A 20,906-nucleotide genomic window follows, 5' to 3' on the forward strand; every position below is an offset into this window, starting at 1 on the left:
AGTGTAAACCCTGGATTACTCCAACTTATACGAAAAGTCTAAAAATTGACTATGACTGTTATAACTTCTATTGAAGTGATATTGTTTGTACAGAATGGAAATTTTGGGTTGTCACATCATCCCCCCGTTAGAAGGAATTTCGTCCCAAAATTAGAATTTAAGCAATTAAGGAGTTACAAATAACTAAGCAAAAAGATGAGGGTATTTCAGCTTCATCTGATCTTCGTGTTCCCAAGTGAATTCCGGTCCTCGCTTGGCGTTCCAGCGGACCTTCATGATCGGGATACGGCTTTGCTTCGTCTGCTTGACCTCACGGTCCATGATCTCTACTGGTTCTTCCACGAAGTTGAGGCTCTCGTTGATCTCGATCTCGTCGAGTGGGATTACAAGAGTCTCGTCGGACAGACACTTTTTCAAGTTAGATACGTGGAATGTAGAATGTACGTTACGAAGTGCGTCGGGTAGGTCGAGTTTGTAAGCTACGGGGCCGACTCTTGCAAGAATCTCGAAAGGCTCTATGTACCTCGGATTAAGCTTCCCACGCTTTCCGAAGCGTATCAAGCCCTTCCAGGGTGAGACTTTGAGAAGGACTCAGTCTCCCACCTGAAATTCCAAAGGTTTTCTTCGCTTATCAGCGTAGCTCTTCTGTCGGTCTCTAGAGGCTTTCAATCGTTCACGAATCTGAACGATTTTCTCTGTCGTTTCCCGAATGATCTCTGGATCGGTGAGAGTACTATCGGAAGCTTGCCCCTGGCTAATTGGGTATCACCCACCTCAGCCCAGCACAGAGGGGATCTGCACTTTCGGCCGTAGAGGGCTTCAAATGGAGCAACCTTGATGCTCGTGTGATAACTGTTATTATAGGAAAACTCGACAAGGGGTAAATGAGTATCCCATGCCTTTCCAAAGTCAATCACACAGGCTCTCAACATATCTTCCAGTGTTTGGATGGTCCTCTCACTTTGTCCGTCGGTCTGTGGATGGTAGGCTGTGCTCATGTCCAGCCTTGTTCCTAGGGAATGTTGTAGTGATTACCAGAATCTTGAGGTGAACCTACTATCTCTATCAGAGATAATGGACATAGGTACACCATGTAGCCGTACGATTTCCCTAATGTATGTCCTCGTAAGCTTCTCCATCTTGTTAGTTTCTTTGATAGGTAGGAAGTGTGCAGACTTGGTCAATCTATCGACGATGACCCATATGGTATCAAGTCCACCCGTTGTCTTGGGCAACTTGGTTATGAAATCCATAGTGATCCGCTCCCACTTCCATTCTGGGATCTCTGGTTGTTGTAGTAGACCGGAGGGCTTCTGGTACTCGACCTTAACCTTTGCGCAAGTAAGGCATTTACTTACGAAGGTAGCAATATCTGCTTTCATATTAGGCCACCAGTAAAGCTTTTTAAGATCCAGATACATCTTATCTGAACCTGGGTGGACGGAATACTGAGTGTTGTGCGCCTCGGTCATGACCAAGTCCCGGAAACCACTGTGTTTTGGTGTCCAGATCCGGTTCATGAAATATAAGGCTCCGCCACCCTTGACTTCTAGGTTTTTATCCATTCCTCTAAGGGATTCACTCGTCACATTTTCAGGTTTCATGGCTTCAAGTTGGGCCGCCTGAATTTGTTTAGACAAGTGTGAATGGATGGTTATTGACAATGACTTGACACTGCGACCAGAATATTCCTTCCGACTTAGGGCGTCTGCTACTACGTTGGCTTTACTCGGATGATAACGAATATCGCATTCGTAGTCACTGAGTAGCTCGACCCACCGTCGTTGTCTCATGTTGAGCTCCTTCTGATCGAAAATGTGTTGTAAACTCTTGTGGTCGGTAAAGATAGTGCTTTTCGTTCCGTACAAGTAATGTCTCCAGATCTTTAGGGAAAACACAACTGCTCCTAGTTCAAGATCGTGGGTCGTGTAGTTAACTTCGTGAGTTTTCAGTTGTCTCGAGGCGTAGGCGATGACCTTACCTCGCTGCATCAGAACACATCCGAGCCCTTGATTCGATGCATCGCAATAGACTACGAAGTCTTCTATTCCTTCGGGGAGGGATAGTATTGGTGCGGTGCACAAGGCTCGCTTGAGCGTTTGGAACGCTCTCTCCTGTCTCTCTTCCCAGTCAAAGGTCACGCCTTTCTGGGTCAGTGTTGTCAGAGGTTTCGCTATTCGGGAGAAGTTCTGTATGAACGTGCGGTAGTAGCCAGCGAGGCCTTTCAATTGACGGATTTCTGTCGGCGTCTTCGGTGCTGACCAGTTCTCAGTGGCTTTAATTTTGGATGGGTCCATGTGGATTCCCTCTTCGCTTACCACGTGCCCTAAGAATTCGACTCTTCGGATCCAAAATTCACATTTCGAGAACTTCGCATAGAGTTTTTCCATTCGTTAAGTCCCTAGAACTTGTCACAGGTGATCGCCATGCTCTTCCTTACTTTGAGAGTAGATCAGGATGTCGTCAATGAAAACGATAACGAACTGATCTAAGTAAGGTTGGCATACTCTATTCATCAGGTCCATGAAGACTGCGGGCGCATTGGTCAATCTTAATGGCATCACCACGAACTCGTAGTGTCCGTAACGAGTTCGGAAGGCTGTCTTCGGCACATCCTCTTCTAGTACTCGTAACTGGTGATATCCGGATCTCAGATCAATTTTGGAAAAATAGTTCGCCCCTTGCAGTTGGTCAAATAGATCGTCTATGCGAGGCAGAGGGTAACGATTCTTGACCGTCAGTTTGTTGAGTTCTCTGTAGTCGATACACATACGGAATGATCCGTCTTTCTTCTTAACGAACAAGACCGGTGCTCCCCAAGGTGAGAAACTTGGTCTTATAAAGCCCATGCTGAGCAGTTCGTTAAGTTGACCAGAGAGTTCCTGCATCTCAGCTGGTGCCAAACGGTAGGGCGAATTGGCTACTGGAGTAGCTCCTGGGACTAAGTCGATTATGAACTCGACCTGTCGTTGCGGAGGTAATCCAGGTAGCTCTTCTGGGAAAATGTCGGGGAAGTCGCTCACTACTGGGATGTTCTTTAGTTCTTTCGTTTCGAGGCTCGTATCGACGACGTGAGCAAGGAATGCATGGTATTCTTTACGTAGATACTTTTGTGCTTAAATACTTGATATTATACGAAGACTCGCACTAGGTTTGTCGCCATAGACGATAAGAGTTTCGTTAGACGGAAGGTTTAGACGGACTGCTTTCTCGTAGCACATGATGTCGGCGCGATGAAGACTTAACCAATCCATGCCAATGATAACGTCGAAGCTTTTTATTGAGACCGGCATAAGGTCGATTGGGAATGAATGGTTATCTAGAGTTAGGGTACAGCCTAAGTATATGCTATTCGTACTTTCTGTTTTTCCATTAGCCATTTCTACTGTGAATTGTTCTTTGAGTGCGTGTGGTGGTTGTTTAAGCATGCGAGCAAATTTATGGTTTACGAAGCTTCGCTCCGCTCCACTATTGAACATAATGCATGCATAGGAGTTATCCCCCCCATAAAGTATTTACAACATTTAAAAGTATTTCAAAGGTTAATTAAAGGGGTATGAACTCACTTGTGGTGAGTGGATTGGATTGAAGTGTCGGATACCGTGCTAGGTGGCAAACGGAGACTTATTCACACGCACGAGCCTAGTTATCATATAATGAGCATATATATAACTAATTAGCCAAATAATAACTAATGAAATTTAGTTGGGACACTCAGGAACATGTAAACACTTTGTATAAGTGTTATAGGTCCTAATGGTTGCATCTAAGTTGTTGTGGGACAAGGCTAAAGGGGTTTAATGTACCAAAGGGCCTTGTATAAGTGTTTACTCCTCAATAAACCCCACACAAGGAGTTTACGGTCATAAACCCTTGAGTTTACGGCCGTGAACTCCAATCTTGGTGGTATTTGATGTTTTGAAGTGCTATTTGATTTCTAGAATAAGCCTTGCTTGGTTGTTTAATCCTTTGGGTAGTTTAGGGCATAGAAATACTCCTTTGAGGAGTTTACGGCCCCAAGGCCAAATCCCTTAGAGTTTACGGCCGTAAACTCTCATGGGATGGGTGTTTTTATTCTTTCAAGTCCCAAGCACAAGTAGGATAACTTCTAGGCATTTGTTTAAGGCTAATGAGGACCCTAGGCACACTTTGGTGCCCTTGTTTGGAGTTTACGGCCTATGAGTATTCCTTGGCCATAAACTCACTTTCAGAGGTGTTCTTGATGTTTTAAAGTCCACAAATTAGCTAGAAGTAAATGAGGGTTAATGTCTAAAGCCTTAGCAGTGATTAGGGCACATTTGGCCCTTAAATTCGGAGTTCACGGTCCAAGAAGTTCTTGGGCCGTGAACACCCTAAGCTAGGTGTTTTTGATTGTTTTCTAGTCTCAAATATACATACATATAATCCTTAGCTAGTTACTTAACAAGGAAATGGGACTAGATAGCCTTTAAGCTTCATTTTGGAGTTTACTCCCCAAGAACGTTCTTGGGCGGTAAACTCCCGAATCTCACTTATTCGACATGTAATCTATGTTATTAAGCATATAACAAGTATTATAAAACAACTAGAGAAGTGTACTCACGATTTGGGATGAAAACCCGAAGATCCGTCAGAGAGAAAATGGCTTTTCTCTAGTTGGAAATGTGAATAATGAATGAATTTGGTTCAGAAATCTATTTATAGTCCTGAGATATTTTGGACAGAAAATATTTTTATTCCTGAAATGATTTCTAATATAACAGAGTGTTGGAATAATAGTGTTGCACAAAACCATAGTGCATCCACTCTCCTGATATTTACTGAAGTGTAAACCTTGGATTACTCCAACTTATACGAAAAGTTTGAAAATTGACTATGACTGTTATAACTTCTATTGAAGTGATATAGTTTGTACATAATGGAAATTTCGGGTTGTCACAATGCCTTAGAGACTGCCGCCCATATCCTTAATCTAGTCCCTACAAAGAAGGTTGCCAAAACACCTCACGAGATGTGGACTGGAAAAGTTCCCAATCTATACCACATCAAGATTTGGGGTTGTGAGGCTTTCGTGAGACGCGAGACTCACGATAAGCTCGAACTTCGGAGCGAAAGGTGTATTTTCATCGGCTATCCACAAAAATCCTTTGGCAACATCTTCTATAGACCTAGTGATAATGTGGTCTTTGTAGCAAGAAGAGGATTCTTTCAAGAGAGAGAATTCATGAGTCAAGGAGACAGTGGGAGGCAAATTGACCTTGAGGAACTTCAAGAGTCAAGTGATGAAGGAACCTCAAACCCTAGCCCTCAACCTGAGGAAGAAACTCCTGTTGAGCCGACTGAAGAATCTGTACCTCTGAGGCGTTCCACCAGAGTTAGGAATGCACCTGAGCATTATTATGGTTTCCATATTACTACAGAACGTGAGACACTTATCAGTGATAACACACTGGTAAATCTAGATGAGCCTAACAGCTACACGGAAGCCATGGCAGGCCCTGAGGCTGCTAAATGGAAAGAGGCTATGGATAGCGAGATACAGTCCATGTATGACAATCAAGTTTGGAACTTGGTTGACAATGTACCTGATCGTAAGATAGTCGGGCGCAAATGGATCTTCAAGATGAAGACCGACATGGATGGTAATGTACACACTTATAAGGCACGACTGGTTGGAAAGGGTTATTCTCAAACTCCGGGAGTTGATTATGATGAGACCTTTTCACCAGTGGCCAAGATTAAATCTATTAGGGTTCTGTTAGCCATTGTTGCATTTCATAACTATGAAATATTGCAAATGGATGTCAAAACCGCTTTCCTAAATGGAAAGTTGGCTGAAGATGTTTACATGGTTCAGCAAGAGGGTTTTGTAAGTACAGAGTACCCCAATAGAGTGTGTAAGCTCGAGAAATCCATTTATGGATTGAAACAGGCACCTTACAGATGGAATCTTTGCTTTGATGAGAAATTCAAAGAATTTGGCTTTTCAAGGAGTGAAGATGAATCTTGTGTCTATATCAAGGCTAGTGGGAGCATAGTCAGTTTCTTGGTACTGTATGTGGATGACATACTACTCATAGGAAATGACATCCCAATCCTACATGAAGTAAAGTCCTGGCTTGGGAAGTGTTTCGCTATGAAGGACCTTGGTGAAGCTGCCTATATCCTAGGGATAAGGATTTTGAGAAACAGGAGTAAAAGACTAATTGGACTTAGTCAAAGCACCTATGTGAACAAAGTGTTGAAAAGATTCAACATGCATAACTCCAAGAAAGGTGAGTTACCCATCCAGAGTAACGCCAGATTGAGTAAGACACAAAGCCCTAGTACAGAGGCTGAGATAGCATAAATGAGTTGACTACCTTATGCTTCAGCTGTAGGATCAATCATGTATGCTATGACGTGTACTCGACCTGATGTAGCATTTGCTTTGAGCATGGTTAGCAGGTATCAGGGGAACCCTGGCAAGGCACACTGGACTGCGGTAAAGAATATCCTCAAGTACCTGCGAAGGACTAAGGACTGGGTCCTTACCCTTGGTGGGAGTGATGACTTGAGAGTTGTAGGGTACAGTGATGCTAGCTTTCAGACTGACAGGGATAATTTCCGCTCTTAGTCGGGCTGGGTCTTTACCCTAAACGGAGGGGCAATTACTTGGAAAAGTTCCAAGCAGGAGACAGTGGTTGATTCCACTTGTGAATCAGAGTATATAGCAGCAAGCGAGGCTGCAAAGGAGGCTATATGGCTAAAGAACTTCATCGGAGACCTTGGATTTGTACCAGCTATAAAGGAGTCAATGGAGATTTTTTGTGACAGCAATAGTGCGGTTGCCTTAGCCAAGGAACCAAGAGATCATGGGAGATCCAGACACATTAACAGAAAATATCACTTCATTAGACATCGAATAGAAGAAGGAATCCTCGTGGCAAAGAGGGTATCATCAGATGAGAACCCAGCAGATCCCCTCACAAAGGGATTGACTCGGGCTAAGCATCTCCAGCATGCTCGGAGCATAGGGTTGAAGGATGATATTAGTTTTAGTAGTTAGATAATCTCGAAATTTGTAAAATGTAATTGACATTTGATGATAAATAAAAGTTGTTATTTATGAGTAAAGTGTTGCTATCACTTGTGAATCGTTTACTATATTTCTTTTGCATGTTTTGAATTCCAGAATAATTATGTTTGGTATATCATATTATTCGAATCTCCACAGTTGGTCATACGTCGGAAGTAGGTATGAATCAAGACTGTCATGATTGGTTGCAGAGGTCTAAGGTGTTGGACATGGATACAACAATCACGAGTGCTCATAAGTTCTGAGCATTGGACTCAACCCACGCTCACTAGAATCACTTCATGGAATTTATCTCGAGTGATCGTGAGACGGTAATATCATATAAGCCTTCAAACCTAGAGATATGATTTGTTACTTATGAGTTAGTTATGCATTGATTGTACGAAAACGCATTGGTAACTCGATGTTATAAAACGTGCTTTTGTGTATAATTCAATGAGTGGTAGAACAAACATATGAGTCAAAGTTTATCTGTTCCTTCTTGGATTACAAGCGATATTTGGGCCCCTCGATGATTTTTTTTAACCTATGTACCAGGCCCGGTCAGAACTAAATTGATGTGTTCAGTTAAGTTCTATGTCAAACAAATCGGAAATCGGGAAACAACTGCTGGACAATAAGTAAGACCACATTCCATGTATTTGTCCGCCTGATATCTAGAACAGAGGATTATATGATCACTTATCTAAAATGGCGCGTTCTAGTTCAACAGAGTTTAAAGAGCTACGATTGTTGATCGGTTCCTGAAGTCATACTTGCAACTATAGTTATTAGACTTATCCAAGTGGGAGACTGTTGGATATAGTGTCTAAGTCCATAACTATATTTGGTATGTACTTGACCTGACCCGGCATGGTCCATTTGGGTTACACTTCACCCGAACAATTTATGGATAATCTTTTGAGAATAGTATAAGTTATGATTTATTAATATATTATAAGTTCTAATATATTAATATAAGATCATGTTATTTAATTAGTATTGATCTATAACTAATCTAGGATTAATTTAGAGATCAAAAGTATTACTAATTAAATATGGGCTCTTATATTTATATAGTGTGGGCTAATGCTTATTTGGAATGGGCTAGGCTTGCATGGAAAGTCCATGGATACTCCATGGAGCTTTAACCCATGGATCTCATGGAAATGAAAAGACATGGGTATTAGGGTTTACATGGATGTAACCCTAATCCACCACACTATATAAAGGAGGCTTTGGTTCTTGAAATCACACTAGTTGAGGTGAGTAAAGCAAGAGGGCCGATTTCAAGATAGTTGTGACTATTCTCTCAAAGGTCCAAGTTTGTGGTGATTTGTGATTTCCATTTGAGGCATCCACACTATTGGTGCTAGGCTCTAAAACTCCAAGAAATCAACTACAACTACAAGGTAAGTAATTCTACTAGATTTATTTGATTCAAGTTCCCCATGCCATGCTAGATAGGATATGAACCTTGGAAAAATAATTATTTGCATGTATCTTAGACAAACATAGATCCAAGGTTTACTAGGGTTGCATGTACACTTAGGAAGTGTTAGAATGCTCAAAACCCATCAATATCCACCATATCATATATATTTTCAAAGATTCACATCCATCATCTCCACATATCCACATATCTAATTAAAAACTGAACATTGTCGTACTAAAACAACAAACATTGATGTACTTAAAAACTAAACATTGTCTTAATCAAGCAAAAAACAAATTATCCATATCAACATCATATCATCAAAGTAACATTCACCACTTCCTTTTCATTCTTGTATTCACATCCACCATTTCAGCTTCAATCCTCAACATCTATCTTCCTTTCTTCATACACACCTTCAATTATCAACATTCATCTTCAAGTTAGCAACCTCAATCTTTCATGGATTTGTGGACAATCATCTTTTGAATCATTTTTTATTTTATCTTCGCCTTGTTTGTTATATGCATGTACTAACACTATGATATCATGCTTCATGAGGTTAATTTCAGAAAGCATGATTATATAATCATATCTTGTTCTTATCAAATCTAACATTGCATCTTGTGATCCTTCTTTCATAAAACCAATTTTATAAGACCTATCCATTTGACCCATGTATGTTTCCATATATCTCAATACAAACACCCCACAATCTATTTTGTTAATTTTTGTTTTGCATGTGAGATCCAACAAATTTGGCTTTGGATTTGGGTCTTCCAACGCATGTGATCTTGGTTGTTATATTTCTTGTAAATAATTTGATTTTGAATAACTTACCAGATCAACATCTTTCAAAAAATAATTTCATCTCCATTGAACCAGTCTACAAAGTAGTTTTTTAAATAGATTGTATCTATTCTCATCTTTCTCCTTTCTTTCTCATTTGCCTCCTTTGCCTCCTTTTCCATTTGTTCTTTTAGTTTTTTGTCAATCTTTTTCTTTTTGTCATCTTTTTTGGTTTAGGATTTGGCTCATCCTCAATATACTTTTTCTAAATGTTAAATCAAGTGTGATTTTAGTGTATAATCATATATGAATTTAAATAGATAATATTAATTTAGTGTTATAATCATATATGTTTTACTTACGATTATTTGGACAGACAGGAATACTCTGTATGGAGAATTTTTAATGTCTCGATCCTTCTCGTTGTAGTTCAGTAATTCAGACCACGAGTCTATGACATCTAGAAATAAATATTCTCTGAGAAACAAACTTTCAAATACATATCGGAAAACCACTCTGTTGTTTATTGTGAATAACACATGATCACTGTAAATATAAAAACAATTTTGTTATTTCATATTATTATATACAAAAGTATAATCACATGTGATTTGATAAATGTTGAACAAGTACATTTTACATAACTTTTTAATCATGTGTATTTTGTTTTGTAATCACATGTGATTAATCAATGTTTAGCATCTATGTTAATGTCATTATTATATTCATATCTTTAATCACATGTGATTAACCACTTTTTAAACAAGTATGTTAATGTTTATTTTTGTAAATGCTAATCAAATATTAATAACTTACTATACACTTCCTTGCAAATTTAACAACCATTCACCAAACATTTCTTCTTCTGTTGTTAATTTTGTTTTCAAGCAAATGGCTCTGTTTTTATATGGAGACCTCCTTACTTTGGTTGGCTTCTTCTTTCTTTATTGTCGAGGTTATTGAGTTACATTTTGCTTTTCTATAACCTCAGGAAAAGGCTCTTTATTTTTTTTTAAATCACAATTTTTATCTTCGGCTGGCTCTCTCTTTTTGGATCTGGCACATCTTTCACCACAACTTCTTTTTAACCTTTATCTTTTTCTTCTTCACCAGTAATCTGCAATTGATATATGATTATAACTGTTAGAAAAATATTAGAATCATAATTTTAAAAGACTTATAATTACTGTTAATCACATATGATTGTAAGTTTAAGTTTTAATCATATGTTATTGTATGTTTAAGAAATAATAAAATCATATGTGATTACCTTCATAAAGATATGATATTGTACAAATAGAAATAACCAAAGGGCTTCTAGCCCAACGGTATCCGGTGTTGTCCTCCCTCCTTGATGTTGAGGGTTCAAGTCCCGTCGTGGACATAGGTGGATTTACGATGCAGTTTAGGAGTATGTTAGATTTGTCGTTTAAAAAAAACAAATAGATAATATATATATATATATATATATATATATATATATATATATATATATATATATATATATATATATATATATATATATACCTCTGTGAAGTATATGGGTGTCAATTGGCTTATGTTGAGATTATAGTTATACATGTTTTAAGTTTTTAACAAATTCTATTAATCATATATGATTTTATAATCATATGTGATTTAAGAATCTGACATTTAAATCACATGTGATTATAGCTACTCATGTTAGAACATATGTTATAAATAAATAAAAATCATATGTGATTTTAAAGATATTTAAATAGAATAAAAGATATTAAACGTACCACCAAATAAGCACATGGTCCATTAAAATTGTTTGTTGGATTGGATGGATCAAAAGACTGTTTGTTTTTAACCAAAAAGTCTATCAAATAAGAACACCAGTCATCTTCATCTTTAATATCCCCCCAAAACCTCTGTCATCTTCATCTTTAATATCCCCCCAAAACCTATCTGTCTCATACAATCTTTTTGTACTTCATTGAAGCCTTGTATAGTTGATAGTAAAGCTCCAGGTGTACATCTATCATCAAATATATCAATCAATGAATTTAATTCATATGCTATAATAAGAATTAATGAAGTTATGATACATGTTTGATAATTTAATCACATTGTGTTAACTAAAAAAGACATTGAATATGTTTTGAATAATCACAAATGATTGGTTTTTGAATCATATATGATTTAATAAATTTTTGTATACTCACATGTGATTGATTTTTTCGTATATAAAAGATATTAATCACATGGTGATTGATTTTTGAATCATATACGATTTAATAAATTATCTTTTTTGTATAATCACATGTGATTGATTTTTTCATATATAAAAGATATTAATCACATGTGATTTAATAAAGTTATTATGAAATCACATATGATTTAATAAAATTAATTTTTGGTATAAAGTTGTTAATCACAAAGTTATACTTGTTTATATTGTATTAAAATGCTTCTTTACTATCTTCTTCTTTCTTCTCTTTATCTCGTTTGTTTAAGAATTCGAATCTTCTTCATTTTCATCAACTAGTTGATCTTTTGTTTTTGAATCTATGACTTTTCTCTTCCTTGACTCGTTTTTTTTTTCAGGTAGTACGACAACTGTTATGCAAATAATAATAATATATTAATACATTTATAATTTACCAACAAGTTTTAATAATGAAGTAATAATTAATAATTAATAATTATGTAATTTTAAATACATATTATAATCATATGTGATTGAATTATACATTTTGTTGTGTTTTAACTTAGACCTTCGTTCTGTTGTGTCTTCTTCATTTGCTTTTTTCCTTTTCCTTTAGAGAGACAAATGATAAAAAAAAGAATAAATTATTATGAATATATATTTAATCATATGTGATTGAACATATTGTTATTAATATATGTAAATCACATGTGATTGAATTATACCTCTCTCATTCTTTTCCTCGGTCTTCCTCTGTTTTTCTGATGCTGCACTCTCCTTTTTTCCCCCTTTTTTATCTTTTTGTATAGGATTTTTTGAGATAGAAAAATACATATATAATCAAAAAATCACAAAGTCAATTTTAATCACATGTGATTAAATATCTTTTGTGTACATATAATGTTCATAACAGATAATAATCACATGTGATTGAACATGTGTTGTTACATAAGAGGTACTAATCACATGTGATTAATAACAAAGTGTTGTTTTTTTTGTTTTATAATCATTTGTGATTGAAATATAGATTTTTCAACTTTCTTTCGTGGTGATTTTCTTGTCGTTTTTGTTTCGGTAGGTTGTTTCTGTGAAGGATTTTCTTTGTCTTTTACTAAAAAATATAAATACATATATAATTAGAAAATTATATTTGATTATACACATAAAATATATGAATCAAAACAAATTATTTAATTATTGAAGTATTGAAGTATTACTTACTATTTTTAGTTGATCATCTAGTTGTTGCTTTGGTAAACTTTTTAGTTGAAGTTTCTTTGTGCATTGACTCTTTTTTATTGGTTTCTAAGATGTACGAATACATGTATTATAAGAAAATCACATATGATTAATCCAAGTCATGAGAAATAATAATAAATTTCTTATATACATTGTAATCATATTTGATTCAATCATTGTTGTATGTATAAAATATGTTAATCACATATCGTTCAATCCTTTTGGAGATTATAACATCAACAAATCATATATGATTGAACAAATTCATTATAAGTTCAAATTCATCAACAAATCATATATGATTTAATACAGTCATTGCCATGTAAGATTGTTCATAACAGATTGTAATCATATGCGATTTAATATGTTTTAATATATATGTAAGATGATAATCACATGTGATTAAACCATAATATGCTTTTTTATGACAATAATAACATGTGATTAATGAATAAAACTTGTTTTTCTAATCATATGTGATTTTAATCATATATTATTAAAATTATTATGAGTATAAAAGGTGTAAATGACATATGAATTCAATCAAATGAATTCGAGATTGAACACAGTCATTATAAATAAAAATTCATAGTTCATAATTGAATATAAATCACATATGATTTCTATCATATGTTACTAATACAGATATTATCAGAAAAACATATATGAGTAAACATCAAAAAATCATATATGATTAAAGACTGTCAAATATATTAATATAACAAAATATTAATCATATGAGATTTAGAATATAATATTACTTGGCTCTTTAAAAAAAAGAATATAATATTACTTGTATCGAGTGTTTTTTATCACTTTTTTTTTCTTTTGTATGTTTTTTCATATGTTTTTAGTTTTTCTGCATGTATAAAGCGAGATTATTATCGTCGTAATAAATAAATAAACAATATAAACAGTTATTAATAAAAAACAGAGCATAACAATAAAAAAAACCTAGATAACAAATAAAATCCACTATTATTCAACTTTATTAGGTCAATAGTTAGTAGATAATCACAAATGATCAATCGATATCGCCATAATCAATAGATAACACTCGTAAATAAAAGATAGAGTATAAAATTCAAAAAAAAACCTACATAAAACACTCGATAACATTTAAAATCAAGTGTTATTAACTAAAATCTTTTAGTAACTTATTATATTTTGAAAACAGATAACGAAATTTCAATACTAGTGTAAAGTTCATTTTCCGATTGTTGTAATTTCAAAACAAAATTAAGGAATGTGTCGATTTTTACCTTGATCTAAAGCATTTCTTCTCGAGAAATCAGTCGTTGACGACATTTTTTATTTTATCAAGCTTTTGTTGTTCGATTTTGATGATCATTGGCGAAGATTTAGGGTTTTCTTTCCAGAAAAGTAGTTATACGACGAAGGATTCAGTTTCGTTTTGCATTTACAATATTGTCCCCGTGTTTTTAAAATTTTATTTGCTTTGCATCTAGTTTTTGAATTAATTACAAAATTGCCACACTGTTAAATTAAAAGGTAATTTTGTTCTCGAATGTTCTTGATTGAACGTTCCCTTATATATATATATATATATATATATATATATATATATATATATATATATATATATATATATATATATATATATATATATATATATATATATATATATATATATCAGAAAATACATAAAATCCACACCTCGCTAGTAATTTGAAAACTTGCGATTCTGATCTTGATTTACGGATGGATGTTTTATAAACCCTATGGTAGCCACATTCACGATATCATTGACGTATGCATATGTTACCAAAAAAACATGATATCTTACAAAATGATCTAAAATGCTATTACGAACACTTACCATACCTAGAAGAAATGATCTAAAATGCTATTATCAACACTTACCATACCTAGAAGGAGTAAGGATTACTTAATTGCATTAATGTCATTTATGGGCGAGTCGCAAAAAACTATGAGTATGTTGGTGCGAAAGTGAGACTTCAAACGATTTACGCGGGAAAGCATGGATTAATGTCGAAGAGGACCGTTTGTCTCCGATCACGAGTTGTGAGGTATGGTTCAAATGCTGAAAATCAAGAAACTAGCAAAGATATATGCTCGGATGGACCCTCTTCTCATAATGCCCAAAAAATTGAAATTCCATACTACCAACATGATCATTGATCATTTTATAATAAAAGATTGATCGTGAGATGCATAGGGTTTAAAAAAAGAGTTTTTTAGTGAGCAAGTCATTGTTGTATACGGAATATCAACCGAGTACCAAAATGGCATAAAAATGCCATAAATGAGCTTAATATGGATTTGTTTTGTTGCATTTCCCCTCCTTCAGCAGTGCTGATTTGTACGGTACAAACTAATCATGCGTAATAGAAACATATGCCAACCGCTGGCTTGCTCTTTATCTGTAACCAGAATCTTGATCGGAGTGATCTGACCAAAACTTCTTCCTTCTCTTCTACGCCAAATAATAACTTCGATCGCCATCGCCATCGCCGTCGCCGTCCAACTGTTATCATCACCACCCAACCTGCTAATTTCTTCCTCTTACGCTACCAATCAAACCCTCTTTTTCTCTCTCTCGGTTGAAATTTATTAGAACCCTTTCTTAGTCGTTTCTATCACATTTCCCCCACCCTGTTTATATACTCATCTGGTGCGAATCAGTAACATCGGATTTAAGGTACTCATATGTTAGTATTCGCGCGTGTATGTATGTGTGTGTATTGAACTAGTTCTTATCCCCACCCCCCTTCTTCCCCCATTGATGTTTTTTAGTTATTATACCAAGTGTATATGTTTTGCCCAAACTATAGTACTGCCAGTTGACCGACTATAATGAGGACATTGTTTTCCTAAGGGTTAAAAGGTGATTGGATTTATATTTTTGAGCTTTGTGGATTAAGGATCTTCGGCTTAATCTATATATTGTGGCGCTACAACTTTTTAGTTTTTATTCCTGGTTTTTTTGTAGTCGATTTCGTAGTCATCTGTTAATTTCATATCTGTTTCTTGTTAGCATTTGACATTAACCTTTTGATCTGAGTAAGAAATTTGGAAGAAGGTGCAGTTGGTTGTGTTATGATGTTCGTCGGCATAGTTATTCAATAACGGCATCTGTGAACCAGATCGCACGATGAGATGCTTATTTCCGTTTGTTGCATTGACGTTTCTCACTATTTAAATCCCATCGACGAAATCATTTAAAGATTCAAGTCATCTTCTTTAGGGTATGCAGGATCATACCCTAGCCCCAAGGGCGTAGCACAGTTGGTTCCATTGTAGGAAGGATTACAAGAGAGCTTAATTGAAATATAGAATCTTCATATGATCTTCCAAGCATTAAGATTTGTAGAATGCGCCTCTTGTCCTTAGTCCTTAGTTATGACTTAATGGTTCCTTTATTAAGTTGTTCATTCTGCATTAAGTCAAAAAGAAACACCCAATATAGCTAGCTTACTGGATTAACTCATGTCCCCATTAAGTCAAAAAGAAACAACATCTTAGTTGAGGTATTACATGGATTTGGGCAATTCGATAAAAAATTTGGATTTTGTTTTTGTTAATGTAATCATTTTATTTCAAAGTAAAACACATATCATATGAAATCATCATGTTCAGGAGGTGTAGTGTGTGATGGAGACAAGATCTATCTTGTAACTAAAGAAAAGTGGGTCAAGTGAAGATGGCAGTTTCTAAGAAGACAGCTTTGGCATTCAAGTCCTACCAGAACCATGCTCAGGTCTTGGTTAAAACCTACCTTTTAGCAGATGCATTTATGCCCTACACCTCTGTCCTAGGTGGCATATTTGCTACTAAAATGGTACGTTTAATCTCTCCCTTTTTTCACATTTCTTTTTGCGACTTAACATGGAAAAGAAGACAATAAATGTTTAATCTTTCCCTTTTTTCCTTTGTTTGTTCATTATAGCAACTTACTTTTGTTTCCTTTTTTGTGTAATTTCAATCTTTTTCTTATCAAGACATTCTACTTTGAAAAATCATCTTGGCAGAATTGGTTTCTATAATTCGGTTGATTTTTCAAAGTAGAATGTTGTAATATTAGGAAGAATTGCTGTAATAAGCACAGATCAAGTTTGCTATATCTTGCATTTAACCGAAATAATTACTATATGTTTATTTTTCCTTCAAGTTATGGGTTGTTGTCTAAGCCTTGAGAAGATTATTATGTACAGGTTTATGATCTTACACAGTTGATAAGCACTTTTTACTTCAGAACCTATGCCGGCCTTACAAAAATTCAGCGGATTGAATGGAACAACAGGTAAAATGCAAATGACGTGAATGCCCTTTTTGTTCCCTTCTTTTGATTCTTATGTCTTTTGGTTGATAATTATTTGTTCCACTTCCAGGGGTATGTCGTCTGTTCATGCCATCTTCATTACAGCAATGTCTTTGTACTTTGTGTTCTGGTCAGATCTTTACTCTGATCAGTATACTGTGGGTCCTGTTACTTTCAGGAGCTCACCACTCTCCACATTTGCATTAGGGGTAAGTCTTAATAATTTCAATAGTTGTATAGAAATATCTTTTTGTTGATTGTAAATTTATATAATTAAATATTATGTTGAGGGTATTGGTATTTCAATGAAAATAGGATAATGGAATTGAATTCTTTGTAGATTTTTTTATAGAGCAAGATCCAGTAAAAGGGGTATATCTTTAGTTACATATTCAAACAAATTTTAAAATTAAAAATTCAAGGGCATGAATATTTCAATTATGATTTTTTTTTTCACAGGTTTCAGTCGGCTACTTCCTATCAGACCTTGGAATGATCATTTGGCTATATCCTTCTTTGGGTGGATTAGAATATGTAAGTTGATGATGAAGGATGAATAAAACATTATATGTTATTTCCTTTTCTGTTTGCATCAAATCTGTGATCTTTCTTCTCCAAATGGAAACAAAAACCACCTCCAATTCGAACAAATATCTCTATCATTTACCAAAAGCTTTCAGTCTAGATTCCTTTTATGTTATTGATTCTAAATTTTAATGGTGGAATGAATTTAGGTTGTTCATCACACACTTTCAGCAATTGCAGTAGGATATGCCATGTTTACAGGAGAAGGGCAGCTTTACACATTCATGGTCCTTATATCTGAGTTAACAACACCGGAGATCAACTTGAGATGGTATGTATATATGGTTCTTTTTACGTATATACCCCTCATGCTAATTTAATCTTTTAATGGTGTTAGGTACCTAGATACAGCTGGTTTAAAGAAGTCGAATGCATATCTGATTAATGGTGTCGTCATATTCTTTGCCTGGATGGTGAGCAAAGCTTTTCGCATTAAAATGCCTTTTTTGAAACTAAAATTACTTATTTTCCAAATTGTGTTTTGGCCTCAAGATTCACTTTTTTTTTGGTGACTTTTGAAAGGGCATTTCAACCATATATGACTAACAGTCAATTATTGATGCAGGTGGCGAGAATTTTGCTGTTTGTCTATATGTTTTACCATGTGTATTTGCACTACCATCAGGTAAATTTGTAGCATCCTACTTTTTATTATTCAACCACGTGAAAGTTGCACATCCTTTTGGATGTGTAGTAGTAGTAGTATTTAATGATGGCATGTAATTGCTAATTTTGATGTAAATGATAGGATTAAATGCAAGAAATAGCAACTTATACTACCATATATTTGTTTATTCTAGCAAGATCATCCAAAATACAAGGCAATTTTCACTTGGATAGACTCGAAAAAAGTGGATATACATATACAATACTGTAATAGAAAAGATAACAGAGTTTCCCATAACAAAAGTATAGCTTTTTAACTGAAACCATATCCTTTTTTTTTCTGAATTGTGAAAAGATTGAGAAAGGATCTAGATGCATCAAATAGGGTTTCTTTTGAAGGGTTAAACACAAGAAATAGCAACGTTATATAACATCTTAATTTTGTCTCTTCCTGTTATGTGACTGTATCTGGGTAGATTTTTCAAAGTACAGGGTCAAAATAAGGAAAATGTTGAAAGTACAGTGTTATATAATCTGATAGATTTTTCCAAGTACAATTGAAAGTACACTGCGGTGATGGAAAAAAGAAAGTAGAATCCTATAACAACAAAATAAAAGTAGCAAAAAGTTTTCTTGAAACTATATATATTTTTTTTATGAAGGGATCTTAAGGTAACCAATTGGGTTTCTTTAAAGGGTTAATTGCATCTTGAGTAAATTACTGAAATCGTCCCTATGGTTTGGTCAAAATTGCACGTTTGGTCCCTAACTTTTTTTTTGCACTCGGATCGTCGTCCCTATGGTTTGGTCAAAATTGCACGTTTGGTCCCTAACTTTATGTATGTAAGGGACAAAAAACGCAACAAAATCAAACCACAAGGACGATCCGAGTGCAAAAAAAAAGTTAGGGACCAAACGTGCAATTTTGACCAAACCATAGGGACGACGATCCGAGTGCAAAAAAAAAGTTAGGGACCAAACGTGCAATTTTGACCAAACCATAGGGACGATTTCAGTAATTTACTTTGCATCTTACTTTGAAAAACCAATCCAATGGTAACAATGTCATCCAACTGTCACTACTAAACTATTACTGTGTAGGTTTTTCAAAATATAATGTCCTGATAAGAAAAAAGTTGAGAGTAGATTTATTTTTTTTCAAAATACCACTTGCCTTGATAAGAAAAAAAAAACACAAATAAGTGAACTTGATGTGAGTGATGATGATTGATGAGTATGGTGGCAGGTGATTGAGATGCATCCAATCGGGTTTCTTTTGGTGTTTACGGTTCCATCGGTGCTTGGAGCCATGAACTTGATGTGGTTCGGGAAGATTATAAAGGGGATGATGAAGACTTTGGCAAAGAGGCAGTAATTTTCAAATTATCATGTCAACTTGATTGCTGTATAAAAAAAATGCTAGAAGGAGAGAGAGTGAGAGAAATAGCAAGGTAGTGTGTTGTAAATCATCTGGTTAAAAATGTTGCTGCGTTTCTTTCAAGTTTTTGGTAACGAACACAAATTGCAAAAGGAGGAGGAGGAGGAGGAGGAGGGTGTGTGGATATCTTAATCTGTTTCGATATACTTTTGATATTTTGATTTAACATACATTATATTTATCATAGGGCTAAATGCAACAAACAACAACCTACTCTTACTCTTACTCTTATTTATTTATTGTTTATTACAACATTTTGCAGTATTGTATCTTCATTTTTTTTTTGTTATATTTTGAAGAATTTCATGTTATTAGTCATATAAAAATGTTTTATTTTATTTTTATGAAATCATGGTTTGATGAGTTGAGTTTGAGAACCTCCAACAGATCAATATACGCAGGACAAATGTCTTCCAACGGACGTCTATTTCTTATTATGCTAAGGGGAGTGGTAACACTCTTAGCATTTCGCCACATAGCTTTTGAGTGTCATTTCATTTTTTTCCATTTAATATCTAATCTTAACATTTGGTAGGGAGTGGTAACACTCATAGCATTCTTTTGCATTGCGTATACGAAAGCCAGGATTATTGGTGGCACTATGTGCCACCATATAGAACTCTCCATGTGTAGTGTTTGCCAAACACAATACAATTATGGCCTATTTATTTGTAGTAATTATGCTATATCTATTTTGTCAAATAAGTAATGGTATGAATGTGTTGTGTGTATGACACATAGGTCAATGATGCATAGTAGCATCAAATGTGTTTTAAAGGTATGTGTCTTTTGTAATAATGCAGTAATATATATATATATATATATATATATATATATATATATATATATATATATATATATATATATATATATATATATATAAGGATTGTTGATCCCTTGAAATAAAAGAGAACGAAAATCTTTGAAATTAGTTTTACTCTTAAATGTCTGTTGAAGTTCCTAACTTGTGAATAGCAGATCACATGCTCTAAAATTTTTATCCAAATAATACCATCCAAGAATTCGACAAGTAGACAAATATCATATAATTCGAAGATCACGATTTGGTACCCTCTTATGTATCATATAATCCGAAGATCGCGATTCGGTACCCTCTTATTTATCATTTTTAATACTTTATAATTTTTATTTTTTATTATTATTTTGAAACTACATTATTATTTTGAAAAGTTATTGTATTTTGAATGCCATTATGGGACACCATATAGAATCGCCCTGTAGTGTTGTAGTGGTTGTTAGGTGAGGAAATGCAACAATTGGTATGCCAGTGGATCTTTTAAA

General features: G+C 34.8%; 1 protein-coding gene across 1 annotated transcript; it reads left to right on the forward strand.

Moving 5' to 3' along the window:
* The first annotated feature begins 14,999 nt into the window (after positions 1-14,999).
* LOC145093603 (uncharacterized) lies at positions 15,000-19,865 on the forward strand. Its single transcript, XM_079031793.1, has 9 exons — positions 15,000-15,355; positions 16,294-16,495; positions 16,869-16,957; positions 17,046-17,184; positions 17,435-17,509; positions 17,710-17,831; positions 17,898-17,973; positions 18,126-18,185; positions 19,413-19,865. Exons 2-9 carry the CDS (start codon positions 16,358-16,360, stop codon positions 19,539-19,541), a joined length of 828 nt encoding a protein of 275 aa, XP_078887919.1. The 5' UTR covers positions 15,000-15,355; positions 16,294-16,357; the 3' UTR covers positions 19,542-19,865.
* The last annotated feature ends 1,041 nt before the right edge of the window (positions 19,866-20,906 follow it).

The sequence above is a fragment of the Lactuca serriola genome, chromosome 3 (genome assembly GCF_051521515.1).
Source record: "Lactuca serriola cultivar US96UC23 chromosome 3, Lser_US96UC23_V15, whole genome shotgun sequence".
Classification (NCBI taxonomy): Eukaryota; Viridiplantae; Streptophyta; class Magnoliopsida; order Asterales; family Asteraceae; genus Lactuca; species Lactuca serriola.